This window comes from Leucopleurus acutus, assembly GCF_964270905.1.
Source record: "Leucopleurus acutus genome assembly, chromosome: 4".
Classification (NCBI taxonomy): Eukaryota; Metazoa; Chordata; class Mammalia; order Artiodactyla; family Delphinidae; genus Leucopleurus; species Leucopleurus acutus.
In genome coordinates, this window is record NC_139146.1 from 62745110 (window position 1) to 62763454 (window position 18345).

The 18345-nt window shown below is 45.5% G+C and overlaps 1 protein-coding gene across 1 annotated transcript in view; it reads left to right on the top strand.

Annotated features, from left to right (window-relative positions):
* The first annotated feature begins 7540 nt into the window (after positions 1–7540).
* The window catches only part of TBC1D1 (TBC1 domain family member 1), a 142382-nt gene continuing 131577 nt past the window's right edge, over positions 7541–18345 (top strand). Inside the window, exon 1 of the mRNA XM_082838273.1 lies at positions 7541–7699. Coding sequence (XP_082694399.1) covers positions 7670–7699 — 30 coding nt within the window. The 5' untranslated portion in view covers positions 7541–7669. The remainder of the gene's footprint in view (positions 7700–18345) is intronic.

Consider the following 18345-nt stretch of genomic DNA (forward strand, 5'->3'; position numbering starts at 1 on the left):
GGAAGAGAAAAGCGAGATGAGCAGTGTGAATGAGCAGGACCCATTTCTTAGTGAGGAATATCTGAACTCTCTGAAAGTGTGACAGGCCAGTAATGCTTGTGCCCACCAAGTCTCTGCCCGGAATGACAGGAATTTACCAGCGAAACTTGGGTGATTCACGGCATGGCTTATAGAATGAAAGTAACAAATGGAGCACAGTCATACCGCTAGACATAGCAACCCATATAAAGGGAGAGGAAAATACTGAGATATGTCAGGGGGCCCACCCGTGCCAGAATTAGTTTTGGCTAACACACAATCTCTTCTTTGCTCTCAACTGTTTGTCTATAAACCCAGCCATGAACTTGAGATCTCCAGCCCATCACTTCTGTTCTGTTTCTGTATTTACAATAGTCATACTGTATTAGGGGTCTCCAGAAAACCAGAACCAATAGGATATATTAGAGAGAGATATGTAAGAGGAGATTTATTATAGTAATTGGCTCATGTGGTTATGGAGACCAAGAAGTCCCATGATCTGCCATCTGCAAGCTGGAGAACCAGGAAAGCCAGTGGTGTATTTCAGTATAAGTCTGAAGGCTTGAGAATCGGGAGGGCTGATGGTGTAAGTCCTGGTCTGAGTCTAAAGGCCTGAGAACCAGCAGCACTGATGTCTGATGGCAGGAGAAGATGGCGGTCTCAGCTCAAGCAGAACGAGAGAGAGAGAGAGAGAGAGAGAGAGAGAGAGAGAGAGAGAGAGAGAGAGAGAGAGAGAGAGAGAGCTTTCTCTCTTCCTCCACCTTTTTGTTCTATTCAGAACCTCAATGGATGGGATAATGTCCACCAAACATTGATGAGCGCGATCTTCTTTACTCAGTTGACCAGTTCAAATGCTAATCTCTTCCAGAGACACCCTCACAGACACACCAGAAATAATGTTGACCAGCTATCTGGGCAGCCCTTAGTGACACATGAAGATTAACCGTCACACATACCCATCATTAACCTACAACAATCACTGCTACTGCTGCTACTGAAGTTTCTTCTTCTCCTCCTCCTCCTCCTCCTCCTCCCCCTCCCCTCCCCCTCCTCCCCTCCCCTCCCCCTCCCCCTCCCCTCCCCCTCCCCCCTCCCCCTTCTTCTCCTCCTTCTTCTTCTTCCCCTCCCCCTCCTCGTCCTCCTCCTCCTCCTATAGCTAACATTTCCTAAGCACCTATTGTGTGCAAGGATTCAGTCTGAGTGCTTTATATGCATCCCATTTAATCCTGAAACTAGCCCTTTGAAATGTTGGTTCCATTATTATACAAGCTTAGGGAGATAATTTATGTAAAGTCATTAAACCATCATCACATAGAGGGATTTTAAAAATTGAGATATAATTCACATGCCATGAAATTTGGGGGTTTAGTATATCCACAAAGTTGTGTAACCATAACATAACCACTATCTAATTCCAAAATATTTTCATCACCTCTAAAAGAAACCTCATACTCTTTAGCAGTCACTCTCCATGTTTCCTGCTCCCCAGTCCCTGGAAACTACGAATCTTTCTGTCTCTTTTGATTTGTCTATTCTGGACATTTCTTATAAATGGAACTATACAATATATGGTATTTTGTGTCTGGCTTCTTTCACTTAGCATAATGTTTTCAAGGTCCATTTACGTTGTAGCATGCATTGGTACTTTATCACTTTTTATGACCAAATAATATTCTGTTGTGTGGGTACACTATCCATTCATCAGTCGATGGACATTTGGGTTGTTTCCACTTTTTAGCCATTATGAATAATGCTATTGTGAACATTCATTACAATTGTTTTCATAGACATATGTTTTCAATTCATACAGAGGGACTTTTTTCATGACTTTTTTGGATTTGATAGTATCTCAGCAAATATTTTTTCTGGGGACTTCCCTTGTGGCGCAGTGGATAAGACTCCACGCTCCCAATGCAGGGGGCCGGGGTTTGAACCCTGGTGAGGGAACTAGATCCCACGTGCGTGCCGCAACTAAGAGTTCTCATGACACAGCTGAGGAGCCTGCCTGCCGCAACTAAGACCCGGTGCAACCAAATAAATAAATAAATATTAAAAAATATATATTTTTTCTGGAAACAAATTTTTATGCCAGTGAGGATGACTGCACACTCCCAAACTACCATTTACTAAAATGCTCTCTCTGCAGTGTGAGCTCGATTTCTATTCTATCTGTCCTGGTAAGGCTTGATTTTCAGAGATGAGCACCAATCCTTCATGCCAGCTGGTCCTTCTTCCTGGAAACCCCGCTCCCTCATCTCCATCTGTAAAAGTCCTGATGTCTTCCAGCCAGGCTGCTGGCTCTTCCTTTGCAGCCGGAAGTTATCTTTCGTTCCTTTGGGACGCGGTGGAGCTTCACCTGGGCCCTTCTCTTGGCACTTTTCACTCTTCCCTGCTACGCTGTGTGCCTATGCTTCAGGGATGATCATCTTTGCTGTTCCTTGCTAGGACACGTGTTTGCTTTACACAATAGGTGCTAATGAATATTCACGAACTGAGTAGATTCTTGATCAGTTGGTGTGATATCGTGATTTATAACAGGAAATATATTTTTTGGGCTTTGTCCCCCTTCCTCCCCCCCCCCAACAGAGCTCTAAAACCCTTGGAATTTCCTGCGAAGAGAACAATGGAGGTGTCTTTTGTTATGTTAATCAGTTGACTTTTGGAAAGCCCCTAGGTCTCTTTAGCTTGCAGGTTGGTTGCTAGGGGAACCAACCTTGTGATTAGAGGGTTGAAACCTTCAGTCCCACCCCCTGAACTCGGAGGAAGGGAGAGGGGCGGGAGAGTGAGTTCAATTGCCAAAGGCCAATGATGTAATCAGTCATGCCTCTGTATGAAGCCTCCATAAAAACCCAAAAGGATGGGGTTTGGAGAGCTTTGGGGTTGGTAAACAGGTGGATTTGAGGAGAGGTATTTGAGAAAGAGCATGTTCCCCCCGCCGCACCTTGTTCCCCATAACTTGCCCTGTGCATCTTTCATTCTGCTGTTCCTGAGTTATATCCTTTTATAATAAACTGGTGATCTAGTAAGTAAAATGTTTCCCTGAGTTCTGTGAGCTACTCTAGCAAATTAATTGAACCCAAGGATGGGGTCGTTGGAACCAGTTGGTCAGAGGCACAGGTGACACCCTGGACTTGGGATTGGTGTTTGAAGTTGGGAGGGAGGGCAGTCTTGTAGGACTGAGCCCATATTCTTTGGGATCTGATACAATCTCCAGGTAGATAGTGTCAGAATTGAGTTGAATTGTAGGACACTTAGCTGGTGTCCCAGAATAGCATGGTGATGTGGGAAGAAAAGCCAAAACAAAACACATTGTAACTGCTGTTAGAATCCTAGTTACCAAGTGGCTGTGATTCACTTGAAACTAAGTCCAGTTTCCTTGTGGAGTTGGTGTCACAATGGCTCTATTTTTAACCAGGTCTTGTGGTGGGGAGGAACAGGCTGCAGAGTGAGGTCATGCTTCCTACCTCTGCGCCCTCCACATTTCAGTTGGTGGAGAGCAGCCTGTCAGCATCTCCTGAACTCTCAGGAGGTATTACTGTCCTTGACCCTTGGTCCTCTTCAAAGGAGGAGCACAGAAGGGCAGGAGTGTCAGATTTATTCGGGGAGTTATGGTCAGGCTTAGTAGATGAGCACCTCTTCCAGTTCCTGGGTTGACCCCCCTTTTTAGTCCTCCTTTAATGTCTCAGGAAAACTGATGGTGAGACATTAAAGCTTCCTTTTAAAGTTACTTAGTCTCAGATTTTCTGTAGATCCTACTTATTTAGATCTCTGCAGTCCTATTCAGATAGGCCTATTGCTCTCCACAGAGCAGCTGTTTTTTTTTTTTTTTTTAAACAAGGGATCTAGAACTATGCAAGTGGTTCTCAATCCTGGCTGATAATCAGAATCTCTCTCTCTCTCCCTGCCCCCCCTCACTCTCTCTCTCTCTCTCTCTCTCTCTCTCTCTCACTCACACACACACACACACACACACAAACACACACACGATACACACTCCTCCAAGCTCACACATTTTGCTTGGCTGGGTGGAGTGTTTTAATAATTGAGCATGCATTCTCCAAGATGCCACAGTTCATTCATTTCTTATTGTCTCACACGTGGCCCTCTGCACACATTTATATGACCTACCTGCTCTTTGAGGTCTCTGAGCATTCCACCCTGCCACAGAGCAGCCATATCATCTGCTCTCCTTCCTCACCCACTCACCTTGTCATCACAGGTAACTCTGATAGAAAATCAGGGCTGGGAGCCATCAGCATCTTTGAGCAATGATTATTCTGTCTGTAAGCGTTCTTGATGCTGGCTGAGAAAGAATCAGTGGGGAGCTATTGAAAATTACCCATGCCCCCTCTACGTATAGTCCTTCCCTGGGGAAATATACAGTTTCTTAGAGAAGGATACATTTTTCAGATGGGAGAAATAGATTTTAAGGAAAATTGTTTTGAATGTGAGATCTGTTAGATTGTCTGATGTAAAAGTTTCCCTTTAATGAACTTCCAGATTACAATAGAATTTCTGTTGGCAAGCTACATGTTGGCAGGGAATGAAGAACTTTCATGTAATATTTAGTGTTAGAGCCCCATACGTTACTATCAAGTCCACCCACTCGAAAGGTTCTTACTTTCCCATTAAATGAGTGATTCTGCCCAGATCAGGCAGGGAGACCTGGAGCAGATGGAGATGGAGACCTTAGTCTAAAATCATGTAAGGTTTAGGCAACTGCAAACCAGAAACTGCAGGAGACTCCACACTGATGTGTATATACATGGAGAATTGGGTCCAGGTTTAGTTATTTAATAATTAATTAATTAATTTTTGGCTGCATTGGGTCTTCATTGCTGTGCGCCGGGTTTTCTCTAATTGCGACGAGCGTGGGCTACTCTTCATTGCGGTGGCTTCTTTTGTTGTGGAGCACAGGCTCTAGGCGCACAGGCTTCAGTAGTTGTGGCACATGGGCTCCGTAGTTGTGGCTCGCGGGCTCTAGAGCGCAGGTTCAGTAGTTGTGGCACACGGGCTTAGTTGCTCCACGGCATGTGGGATCTTCCCAGACCAGGGCTCAAACCCGTGTCCTCTGCATTGGCAGGAGAATTCTTAACCACTGTGCCACCAGGGAAGTCCAGGGGTCCAGGTTAAAACAATGAAGGCTGGATGTCCCTACTTCACCTGTCATATTTTAAGTGTCATATTCAGGATTTAGTCTTAACCTTTTTTTGTGTGTAAGAAGTGCAATTTTCCTTCTAAATTTAATGTAATTTTTCTTTTTTGCCTTCTTACCTCCTGCTGAAGAAGTAGAAAGTTTATCTCAGTCAGTTGGAGGTAATTCAGGTTTCTGTAGTCCATTTCGGGTTCCCCTCATCCTTTCCCCTGAGTTGCTTCTCAGTCCTGGGCATTTTCGTAGAGCTCAGGCTAGGGAGTGGAGTGATGGTGTGTGATGACATTTGTCAACTGTCCAGCTTATCATGCCTTGTCCTCAGCTGCCCAGCCACTCCCATCACAACGATGTTGCTTCCCCGTAGTTCTCCAGGTCTCCCTCTGCTGAGCTAGTTCACGCCATCGCAAGGACGAAGGACAGTTTTAGCTGTTCTCTCAAGGGGCTGTTGGTCTGTTACATTGTTTTAAGGCCAATGTCAGTGGATCTCATATACTAGTGCATTTCAAACTTTATGTATATCCTAGCCACCTGAAGTCATGGTAAAATGAAGGTTCTGACTCCGTAAGACGGGGTATTAGGGCAGGGTCTGAGAGTCTGCATTTCTAACAATTGCCAGGTGATGCCAAGGCAGCTGGTCCATGAATCACACTTTGAGTAGCGAGGCTGTAGTGGCCATAAAGGCTCTTACTTTGATGGAGCTCTCAGCCTCTATCTCTTCCGCTTGCTTGGGGAAGTAATGTGATAACAGAGAGAGATTTGGTTAAATGGCTGCAAATGCACTCCCATTTTCCACCTCTTAATTTCTTTTGGGAACATCACTGCTGAAAAGAATGAAAGAATAGCACTTCCCTAAGATGCTCTGAAGGCCCTTTTCGAGTACCCAGGTAGGCTTTGTTAGAATGCTATCACTCTTGACTTTCACCATGCCTTTATCATTTATCTTGTTCCCATGTACCCTACCTGGGAGGAGAAAAAAAGATGACACCCCTCCCTCCACCATGGTCCTCTCTTGGTATTTATGTCCTTGTGTAATCCCCTCACCTTGAGTGTGGACTAGACTGAATGTGGCAGAAGTCTTGGGATGTCACTTCTGAGATTAGTTTATAAAACCATTGACTTCCTTCTTGGACACGTGCTTTTTCTTGGATCACTTGTGCTAGGGGATGCAGGCTGCCATATTGTGAGCAGCCCTACAGGGAGATCCACATGCTGCAGGAAGAAACTGAGGCCTTAAGTCCAAGAGCCTGCAAGGAACCGAATCCTGGGAACAACCATGAGCTTGAAAGTGGGTCCTTCAGTCCCAGTCTTGAGATGACTGCAGCCCCGGCTAACAGACCTTGAGTCAGAGGGACCAGCTAAGATACTCCCTGGATTTTTGACCCACAGAAACAGTTGTTTCCAGCTTCATAGTTTTGGGGTAATTTGTTATGCAGCAATAGATAACGAATATACCCACCTAACTCAGATGCCAGGCATTTGGGGAACTTCATTAAAATGTCCTACTGACTTGTCATGAGGTAAGGCACAATTAATATGACAAGAGGAAAGAAGCAAAATTATGGGGTTAGGGTGGCTATTTGGCTTGAGGAACTCAGTGAGTGGCTCCACATATATTTACACATTGGTTATTAATGTGTCCTTTGGCCTTTTTTATTTTTCCAAAGTGCAACTCTTGGGTGTCTGAGTTCGAAACTCAGCTTAACCTCTGTAGCTATAAACTGACTACACTGCTTATCATCTTGCCTTGGGAGAGAAGAAAACTGGTGAAACCAACATTTCTCACGTTGCTGAAACCTCCCAGCTGGCAGGAACTGAAGGTTCTTTTTCCACCGCCCCTTTTCTAGTCTCAACAGCTGAGTTTTCTGGCTCCAAGAAAACCACCTTTGATTATATAAAGGTATTAGGAGTTAGGGGAACACTAGCCCTTTTGTTACCAGCAATCCGGAGCGTTTAGGAAGAAACGCTGCGGGGGCGACAGTAACCCCTGGAACGCTGGGCGGGCTTTGTGTTCGCTCCAACTCTGGGGCTTTTACCGAACCTCAAGGAGAGGAATTCTTAGTTTTCTGAAAGTTGGGCGAAACGGACCCCACAGGCCTAGAAAGCCGCGTCCCTAGCCCTTAGGGCTTACGACTCCTCCCCCAGTAGCCGCGCAGCCGGGGGCGTCCCGGAGGAGGGCGACCCCCGCGGGTCCCAACTTCCCGCCGCGAGCCGAGCGTGGGGGTGGGCGGGGTGGGGGCGGGGTCGGCCGCGCTCCCTCCCCTCCGCTCCCCTCCCCCACTCTCCCCACCCACTTCCCTTTCTCGGCCGGGCAGCCCTGCGGGCGCGACCTCTCGGGGCAGTGACGAGCGGGGAGGAGCCCGCCGCCGCCGCTGCCGCTGCGGGGGGAGCCATGCCCGGGTCCCGCCGCGCCCCGAGCCCGCCCCCGGCTGCCCGCCGCCCCTCGGGCCGGCGGCGGGAGTGAGCCGGAGCTGCGGGCGACGAGCCTCCGCCCGGCCCGCGATGTCACCATTGTTCAGCTGGGTGGCCAAGGTAGGCGGCGTCGGGGCCGGGTCGGGACGGCGCCCTTTACGGTAGCTGACGGCCCGGGAGCCGGCGTCCGGGCAGGCGCGGCTTGGGGAACCTTGGTAACCGTCGGGCCGCGGGGAGTCCGGAGCACGAAGAGCGCCCGCGGCCTTGGGGGGGGAATCCGACCGCGGCGGGGGCGCCCCGCTGCCCGAGGACGCCCCGCTGCCTGAGGACCGCTGCCGCAGAGCGGCCAAGGCGGCCCGGGCCGTTCACCAGGTGGTTCTCATTCATTAGCCTTTCTTCCCCGTGTGGCGAACGGGCCAGTGGCGTCACGCCCATTTCACAGGTGGGGAGAGTGAGGCTCGACGCAGGGCGGGTGGGCTTCTCCGGCTCCCGAAGTCCCCCCACCCTCACGCTGCGGATTCACCGCGAGGTGTCTCTCGGCGGCGGGACCTCGCGCGTCAGCCTCCCGGGTACAGGTTTGTGCTCGGTTGTCTGGGATAGTGCCCTGAGGATTCCCGAAGGCTGAACTTGGTGCGCTTAGAGGATGTCTGTCTTTTGTTTTTAACTCGCTGGTTTCCAGGGGCAAGTTTTGGAGTCTGAATTTTAGTACATGTGCTGCCGAAGCGAGCACGGAGTCTGAATTTTAAACGTAAGTTCTTTCTATTTCCTTAAAGTTTATTTTCAGAACGTTGGCGCCTTCAGAATCACTAAGCGTTACGTGTCCGGGCCAATTCTGCTATCGCAAAAATGAAGGGATTGGAGTGGATTTCTACAGTTCTCATGAGTTTGAGAAGGCAGTAATAGAATAATACCCTCCCGGAGTACCAGGTGTTTGTGTGTTTTGAATGATGCAGCTCTCAAAGCTTCCACAGGTCGGCGGGTTAATGGGGCACCTTCCTCGCGCCCCACGGGCTCCTCTCTTTGCCAGCCCCTTCGCAGAGCTCGCTCTTGGTGTATGGCAGGTTGGTTGAGCAATAAACTGATAATGGGAGAACCTGTTAGCCGTTCTGTGACCCTTTACAAATAATAGTTAGGTGGTATCTCTAGTTATGATGCAGCGCTTTTAGAGTGTTAAAGTACATTTTTATAAATACCTATTTATGAGACAGATAAAGTTTTGCCTATCATTTAAGTGGTAATAAACTGGAGACACAGAAACCGGATAACACTAGTTACTAGACGGGCACTACCCATCCTCACCAGAATCTTCACTCCCTGAGACATAGCTAGTAGTAAAGTGAAGTGACTTTCAAACAGGTTGTGAGTTGTTATAAGGTAGTTTTGAACTGAAGAAAAATTAATAATGTCCAGGTTTTCTGGCTTGAAGTGATAGCTAATTGGCTTTTATAAATAATGCTAAAATTTAAGAATGTTATATAGTTTAAAAAGTAATTCAGGGTGTGTATATTACTCGGTTGAGGATTTGAGTCTCCTTTTGTTATACACTGCAAGGCCAAAAGGAGGAAAAAAATAGACTCATTGTGTTGGTTTATTCGAAAATCAAGAGGTAAATCTAAGAAAACCTTACTGCTAGTACTGTTTTATAGTTTTATTTACTTTCCTAAAACATATTTAATAAGATCCTTTTCACTTATAGGAGTGAGGTGGACTTCTGTTTACATTGGCCTACAGAGGTGACAGTGAAAACAGCAAGCCAAAGCCTTACTTAAAAAAGAAATCAAGGATTGTCAGCTTTCTGCAACTGGCAGTACTTTTGAAAAGCTCATGTAAAAAATGAACATGTTGATAACTTGATCTGAGTTCTGAATCATGTTATTCCAAATTTGTTTAAACTACAGAACAACAACAAAAAACTAAAATGTTTTTCCAGTAAAGTTATGTCAGTTGTCAGCATAATTTTTAAAAGTGTAGTTCTTTTGTATTTCGTTTTTTCTAGGTGTTGTGCTATTGTAAATTGCATCCTGTAATTGATTTTTGTAGACAGTGTGTTATTCCCTGAGAGCTTTTAGAATATGAAGGTACTCTTTGAAAGTTCATTTCTTGGGGTTATAGCTTATAAGAGTGGCTTTCTGTGGAAGCTGTTTGGTGTTCAGTTCAGAGACAAGTCATTAACACACTTTGCATTTTAAACCAGGAAATGTTTTAAAAGTATAAACAAGAGGCACAGATAATACACAGAACTGCATACTCCCAAAGTGCATTTATATTAGATTTTAGAATGACCCTTCAAGAACACATAAATGCATATGAGCACACACCTCACACAAACACTTGCACATCAAATTCCTGCTTTGACCTTTGTAAACTGCAGCCCAACACCTGTTAGGGAAGAAAGGGAGTGGGTGTCACTTGATGCAGGTGGTTACCTGAACATTAACTTGTTTTTCTTGGGTGATGCATTAGTAGTGTGTGAATACTGAACATGTAATTTCATGGTGTAAGAATAAAGCCAAAATAAGGAAGAATTTTATTTCAAAGAGATTATCTGTTAAGGGAAAAATTAAGATACACTTTTTAAAATTAGACGTGTCCTGGAACATTAAGGCAGGTGTGCATTATATTAAAATGAGGCCAGGCTTATAGAGGTGCGGTTTCTTGATTAGTCTTTCACTGGGGACACTGGAGTTTTTTTTTGTTTTTTTTTTTGCGCTACGCGGGCCTCTCACTGTTGTGGCCTCTCCCGTTGAGGAGCACAGGCTCCGGACGCGCAGGCTCAGCGGCCATGGCTCACGGGCCCAGCCACTCCACGGCATGTGGGATCTTTCTGGACCGGGGCACGAACCCGTGTCCCCTGCATCGGCAGGCGTACTCTCAACCACTGTGCCACCAGGGAAGCCCTGTTTTTTTTTTTTAAATAAATTTATCTATGTATTTATGGCTGTGTTGGGTGTTCGTTGCTGCACACGGGCTTTCTCTAGTTGTGGCAAGCGGGGGCTACTCTTCATTGCAGTGTGAGGGCTTCTCATTGCCGTGGCTTCTCTTGTTGGGGAGCACGGGCTCTAGGCGCGTGGGCTTCAGTAGTTGTGGCACGTGGGCTCAGTAGTTGTGGCTTGAGGGCTCTAGAGCGCGGGCTCAGTAGTCGTGGCACACAGGCTTAGTTGCTTCGCGGCATGTGGGATCTTCCCGGACCAGGGCTGGGAACCCGTTCCCTGCATTGGCAGGCGGATTCTTAACCACTGCGCCACCGGGGAAGTCCCAACGGTGGAGTTTTTACGTAGATTACAGTGTATAAATAAAAACAAGTTTCTCAAGGTTTGTGATTTTAATACTAAGTCCACAGACATCCCTGGCAGTTCTGAGTATTTCTGTTGATTGTTTCTATGCCGCCACTTACGTATTGGTGAAGACCAAGAGCAACAGAACTGCCAGGTAACTTTCTGAATTTCCTTGGATCTGCACCCGCCTGTAAAGATGATGGCTAACATTACTGCTAGTGTCTCAAATTAGTGGATTTTAAAAATATCTATGTCAGTTTATCAGATGAAATGGAAAATGGGACCTAAATATAGCTAAATTTACTGTGTTCTCAAATCCAAGTCCAGTTTCATATAGCTCATGCCTCGTATTAAGCTATTTTCCAGTGCTTACATATGTATTCAGCAGATATTTAGTGGGTGCCTTCTGTGTACCAGGCACTGTTCATGCCCTGAAGGAGTTAGTTCATTTTGTGCCAAAGGTTTATCTTTTAAAAATGTGCGGGCCTTCCCTGATGGTCCACTGGTTAAGACTTGTGCTCCCAATGCAGGGGGCCCGGGTTTGATCCCCGGTCAGGGAGATAGATCCCACATGCCGCAACGAAGATCCCGCGTGCCTCAACCAAGACCCGGCGCAGCCAAATAAATAAATATTTTAAAAATGTGCACACTGAAGCTTTTTAAGCCAAATATTTAAAAATGCATTAGGGAAGGAGTCCTTTTGTAAACTTGTACTCAATCACTGATTAATATTTTACGTAAAACCAGGTTTTTCATATTTTGGCTTTGCTTAAAACATGGGTTTTATAGCCATTATTCATTCAACAAGTTATTTAACAAATGTGTTCAACACGGATACAGTTATTGAGTACCTACTATTTGCCGGGTACTGTTTGAGGAGCTGGAGTTGAGCAGTGAACAGGCCGACCGGTGCCTGTTTTCATGGCGTTCAAATTCGAGGTGGGAGAGACGGTGAAGAAAGAAACAAGGTAATTGCAGATGGTGGTGAGTATTAGGAAGGGAAGTTAGCAGGGTGGTTCGGTTGAGAGTGCGTGGGGCCTGGGTGGCAGGAAGGTGGCATTTCACCGGAGCGGTGAGAGGGCCCTGAAGATGTTCCGGGGGGGAGGGAGCAGCAGGGAACAGGCCTGGAGGTGGGCCTGGTAGAGCAGCAGGAAGAAGGCAGGTGAAGCGCGGAGAGCTGGGCCCGGAGAGCTGGGCCCTGAGTCGGGGAGGGCTGATCTGGGCCAGGCTCTGCAGGCACTGTGCGGGGTTTGCTTGAAAGTGCTGTGGGCTTGAAAGCGAGGAGTGATGTCTGCTTTGGGTGGAAGCCAAGGGCACCGCTTAGGAGGCTGGTGTGGTCAGGCAGGAGGTGGTAGTGCTACCTCAGATACATATGAAATGATTGTGACCCAGCGTCTGAGGCTGGTGCAAATGACCGAGTAACCAACTGCTTCTTCTGTGTTGAATACAAGCACAGTTTGTCCTTTGCTCAGCTGCCTCTAACCACAGCTTGCAGGCACACTTGTGTCCTGGCTTTGGGCTTATTTACTTACCTCTGAGGTTTCCTGCAGACTGGATCAGCCCACCTTGGGTGCCTCTGACCAGTTGGACTTATTTTGCCTGTTAGCGCACAGCAGCCTTCCTGAAGGTGTGAATCTGCCTGTAGCTAGTATGTAGGCGGTAGTTCTGTTGTCTTGCTTCAAGTCAGTCTGATGTCGGTTTGTTGCTGAGGTTGTGTCCTAGGTTGTGATGGAAAATTTTAAAATATGTATTAACATTTTTTTTGTCTGTAGACTTATATTACTTTTAATTAGTACATGTTTGAGTTGAATGAAGAGGGAAGAACTTGTCGTAGTCAAGCCACTCCTTGAATTTGAAAAATTTGCTGCGTCTGCTAAGTGGAGCTGGTGTAGCCCCAACCAAGATTTCAGCGGCGCTCCTGTGGGGTGCTTGTTGGGTAGTGGCAGCAGCCTCTCTCTGCGCTTCGGGAGCTCGAGTTGCTTAGAGTGACAGTAATTCGGGCACAGGTTGGTTTTACGAGTAGAGAATGGAGAAAAGCAGGGGTAGAAACCCCACCTAATCCACAACGGAACACTGCCTGGAGCAGATCTCATAATGAGAAAAAAGCAAATTATAGTTTGTTCTCCTGAGACAGATTCGCTAATCCGGTCCTAGCCTAAATGTGCCTCTGCAGTGATCTTCCATTTCTGACTGACTAAGCCCTTCTCGTCTTCATCCCTTCCCTGAAGCATCTCTCGTTCCTTCATTCACCGATTGGATGAGCGTACTAAACTGGGAAGAAAATAACCCCTAGGCATTTCCTCTGCCCTGGAGGAGCTCCTCTGGCAGGGGAGGGTAGACATCAGCTAGCTGGGCTGTGCCATGGGAGAGGCTGGAGGGGCTCCTGCCCCTTCCCGGAAGGTGGCCAAGGAGGAGGTAGCTGGGGAGGGGCAGGGTGTGCCGGGGTAGCACATGCAGAGGCCTGCAGGCGTGTTGAGGAACCTCAGTGACGGGCTGTTGGTCAGGCTGGCAGGAAATCTGCTGTAGGGGGTAGCAGAGGGTGAGCTGAACGGATGTGCTGGGACGAGGGTGTGCACGGCACACAGACCCCTTCACAGGAGCTGGCATTTTATCTTGGGGCAGTGGAGACCCCTTAGGGGCCAAAGCTGATCTCTCCCCAAACTCTTGTAGCTGCGTCGTCTATCCTGTGTATCCTTCGTTGCAGTTATTTGAATATTTTACCTCCTTAGCCTGTAAGCTCTATGAAAACAGAGGTGGCGTTGTCATGTACACCAGTGCATACAGATCGCTTCATCTTGTTAAAACGTAGTTCTACTTTAGTAGGTCTGGGATGGAACTCAAAATTCTGCATTTCCAACAAGCTCACAGGTGATGATGCTAATGCTGCCAGTCTGGGGACCACACTTTGAGGAGCAAGGTTCTCAGTTTCAATATTTTCTGTTATACCTACTATTAGACATGGGAGCTGCTCATAGTTTTTAGAACAAATGCCATGATTTCAGAATAGTCACTTGTGTCTGGGAGGACAATAGTAGAAATAGTGTCCCATGAAATAAAACTTAAAAAAAAAATCAACAACCTTGAAAATTGGGTGTTTGGAGAATAGGAGTGAAAGGAAAAATTTGCATTGCATACTCTTGCACTGTTTAAAAAATTTGAACATTTTAGGTATTAGCTATTCAGCTTATCAAATTTAAAAAATAATTTGGTGGCCTTTCCTCTTTTTCAGGATATTTAACTTTGCCCCAAGTACCATTAGGATATTGTAATAGACTAGGCATCCGATTATTATTGAAAAATAGACTCAAACTGCCCCCTTTCTGTTTTTAAATGGACTTTATTTTTTGAGCAATTTTAGGTTTATGGCAAAATTGAGCAGAAGGTACAGAGATTTCCCATGCAGCCTCGGTTCCCACACTTGGAAGAGCCTCCCCTATCATCAGTATCCCCAATCAGTGTGGTACATTAGTCACAATTGATGAACTTGCATTGACACATCATTATCACCCAAAGTCCATGTTTTACACTGTGTTTTATTGGCGTTGTACATTCCATGCATTTGGACAAATGTGTAATGGCATGTATCTGTAATATCACACCGAATAGTTTCCCTGCCCTAAAAATTCTCTGTGCTCTGCCTATTCATCCCTTCCTTCTTCCAACCCCTGGCAACCGCTGATCTTTATAGTTTTGCCTTTTCCAGAATGTCATATAGTTGGAATCATAAAGTATGTATCCTTTTCAGATTGGCTTCCTTCACTTAGTAATGTACATTTAAGTTTCTCCAGTGCCTTTCATGGCTGGATCACTCATTTCTTTTTAGCACTGAATAATATCCCATCATCTGGATGGACCACAGTTTATCTATTCAACCACAGAAGGACATTTCAGTTGCTTCCAAGTTTTGACTGTTATGAATAAAGCTGCTATAAACATCCTTGTGTGGGTTTTTGTGTGGACATACGTTTTCAACTCCTTTGGGTAAACATCAGGGAGAACGATTGTGGGATCATATGGTGAGAGTAAGTTTAGCTTTGTAAGAAGCTGCCAAAGTGTTTTCCGGAGTGGCCGCACCCTTTTGCGTTTCTCCCAGCAATGAATGAGAGTTCCTATTGCTCCACATCCTCGTCAGCATTTGGTGTTGTCAGTGTTCCAGATTGTGGCCATTTGAATAGGTGTGTAACGGTATCTCATTGTTGCTTTAATTTGCATTTCCCTAATGATATGTGATGTGTAGCCCTTCCTTTCTTTTGATAACTTTTAAAGAGTAGAAATAATAAATTAGTCTTTTTGAATCTTATTTCATAATATATGTATTGGTATTCAGGAACATTTATAAAAGTTACAGAAAAGGAAAAAATTATTTGGTTATATTTGTGAATCTAGATTAAGTACCTTTCATTTTTCCATTATTTCTGTTACCTCTGTATTTGCTATTGGAAGAGTGATGAACCAGCAGTCTATACTGTTTGTTAGATTTATAAGAAAGATGTGATGAAAAAGAATTTTCTTAGTTTTCATGACCTTTGGTACTTATGCAGATTATTTTTATATCTGTCACGTGTTACGATGGGATTAGACTCACAGGGCTTGTTCACTTTGGTTGAGCTGGGCTAAGTTAACTGCTGAGCCTTTCTCACCTATAAAATTAATAATGTGTTCTGTATTTATCTCTTTTTTTATAGGCCCTATTTTAAGATAAAATAATGTAAAAATTTGCTTAAGAAATTATGAAGAGCATCTGCAAATGTAAACTATTTAAAATGTGGTTGAGTTTGCAGTTTAAGTCCGTGGTTCTTTTTGAATGCGTGGTGGTAAGTGCTGTGGATCCAGAGAAGAGTAGGACAGGCTCAGCCTTTGAGCAGCTTGCAGTTTATCAGGGAGCGGGCCCCTGTGAAGATAATTTAATTTAGTGCAGTAATACAGTTGTATACACAGGGGGTCACTCAGCCGGGGAGTCTGGGGAGACTTTAGAGGAGAGGATATCTGAACTCAGTCTTTATTTATTTATTTATTTATTTGTTTTGGCCACGCCGGGTCTTAGTTGCGGCATGCGTACGGGATCTAGTTCCCCTACCAGGGATCAAACCTGGGTCCCCTGCATTGGGAGTGTGGAGTCTTTCCCACTGGACCACCAGGGAAGACCCTGAGCTAAGTCTTTAAAGAAAGATGATTGAGTTGTAGGTCATCGATGTGATAGATTATGAAAAAGAATAGTTAGGATATACTCTTGGTAGTTTTCTAGCATGTTTTGGAATTATTCAGGGTTGCTCTCTAACTCTGTTCGCCTTTCTTTTGAGACGAATGATTTTTTAACCCTTAAGGACGGCATGTCACATTAAGTAAACTACCCAGATACAGGGAGGTTCAGAATTAAGAGCAACGCTTTGTTTCATCCCAGCACACCCTAGGGCATGGACACACCTGTTGGTAATTGTGGCGTGGTGGTCATTCTGGTGTAACCAGAATATAATTCTCTTTTCTACATGAGGAAACTGAGACTCAGGGCAATTAGGTGACAATATAGATCATATAGCTAGTTGGGGCAGAACTAAACCCAAGGTCCCGGACCCCTGGGTTTTGCACACCTTGTTAATGTTGCCTTGCTGATTTGCTTGTACTTTTCTCTCTAAATTATTTTACTAAAATCAAAAGTATGCATGTCTATCAATAGGTTGTAGTTAAGAATATTTTATTTAGTCACCTGACTTTATGCATGTGCATTTCAGAGTAGGTCAAGGGGCCTGCAAGGAAAAAGGCAAAGGAAGGAAGCATGAAGTGAGTAGTCTGTTGGGGTGGATGGAGATTCTCTGACATGACACATGAAGGGTGTCATTGTCATAAATGCTCAAGAGCCTGGGAGGCCTGGCAGTTGTGTGAACTGTGTGTAGGAAGAAACCAGGGCCTGAGTATTTCAAGAGAGTGCAAGTTGCCAAAGTCCAGTGTGGTGACATAGCTCCCCCAGTACTGGGCTCCTGTCCCCAGGAGGGCATCCTGTGGGAGACGAAGCAGGTATGTGCACCGCATCTATTCTCCTCCAGTAAGGGAGAGTGAGTTTTCTCAGAGAAATGTCACTTGCAGAGTGGATTTATAGTGTTGACGCAACCGTGGAAAGGAAGAGATGATTACATTTTTGAGCAGTTAATATGTGCCAGCCATTGTTTTGGGAGTAGTCAGCTTCCAAGTAATCCTGGAAGTAGTGGTATTATTCCTTCCCTCCTTTTTTGGGAAAGATGTATGAAGAAACTGAAGTTCACAGAAGTTAGGCAACTTGTCACTTGTCTTAGCTATTAAGATTAAAGCTTGAACTGTCTGGTTCTGAATTCATGTTTTATCTGTTGTACCTATGCTACCTCTGTAATAAGTGGATTACAACACATGTTCAGGATTTGAAACAAGGGTGGTCAGAACTTAGAAAAATACCCTTTCCCACTGAAAGACTGAACTTTTTTTTCTCCCATTGGTGAGAGGTAAAAAACGTTCAAATTGGCTGCTTTTAAAAATAGGTGTATGAGATTGAAGCTATTCAAGAAGGAGCTCATATTTTTTGCATGCCCGAATTTCATGGTGTTCTTGGTTAGGGAGGGAAGAAAACAGGAAATGAGAGGAAAATCACCAATAGATAATTGAAGATTGGTCAAAATTGGGGAACGTTAGGGCAATTAAATGGAAGACTGAAAGAGGTCAGTTTTGAGGTGACCTTGAGGCTGAGTTTTCAGTTTTCTTGTTGACTTGAGTTTTGAGCTTTAGAGAATTATCACTCATTATCTGATGTTCTTTTGCAAGCACCATGGAACCGTTTTGTAGTTATTCAGCTTCTCTGGAAAGTGCTCTTTCTGTTAGGAATTATTCCAGAGCATCCCGCCACAGTGGCATCTCCTCCAGCCTGCGACGGGACACCAGACGGGAAGTTAAAGGCATGGGTTGGAGGCCCAGGTTTGCCTGTGTTGCTGTTTAGCCTTGGCTCGATGCCATGGGAGTGGTGATCTCTGCCCTGCTACCCAGCACGTAGTCCTGTTTGGGTGTCACATGAGATGAGGTGAGTGAATGTAAACTGTCAAGCAGTCTTTAGGGTGAGCTCGTCTAGGCAATGGGGTGGATGTAGCCGTACGTTTCCATTAAATTTTTTGACTTACAGTTCAGGTTACACTTCCCTGGGCCTTTGGTCTCATAGAACATCGTGTTGAGTGATCACGATGATTGTTCTCAGTTTGGAATGTCTCTGTTACTGCAAGTCAGGGTGGTCATCTTAGACTGTCCACCTCTGATAAGGAAGAGAGGACCCCTGGAGCCAGTGGCCTGGGACAGATCCCCTTTCCATCTGGTCCCAGTGGAGATGCCACCTTGGACACGTCACTTCTGTTTGTGCATGAATCTGTTCATCCTTAAAATTGGGGATAAGAGCCATCTTCCAGGCTGTTGAGGATTTATCCACATAACATACTTAGAACAATGTCTGGCTGAGATTAAACACTTAATAAAAGTGAGCCA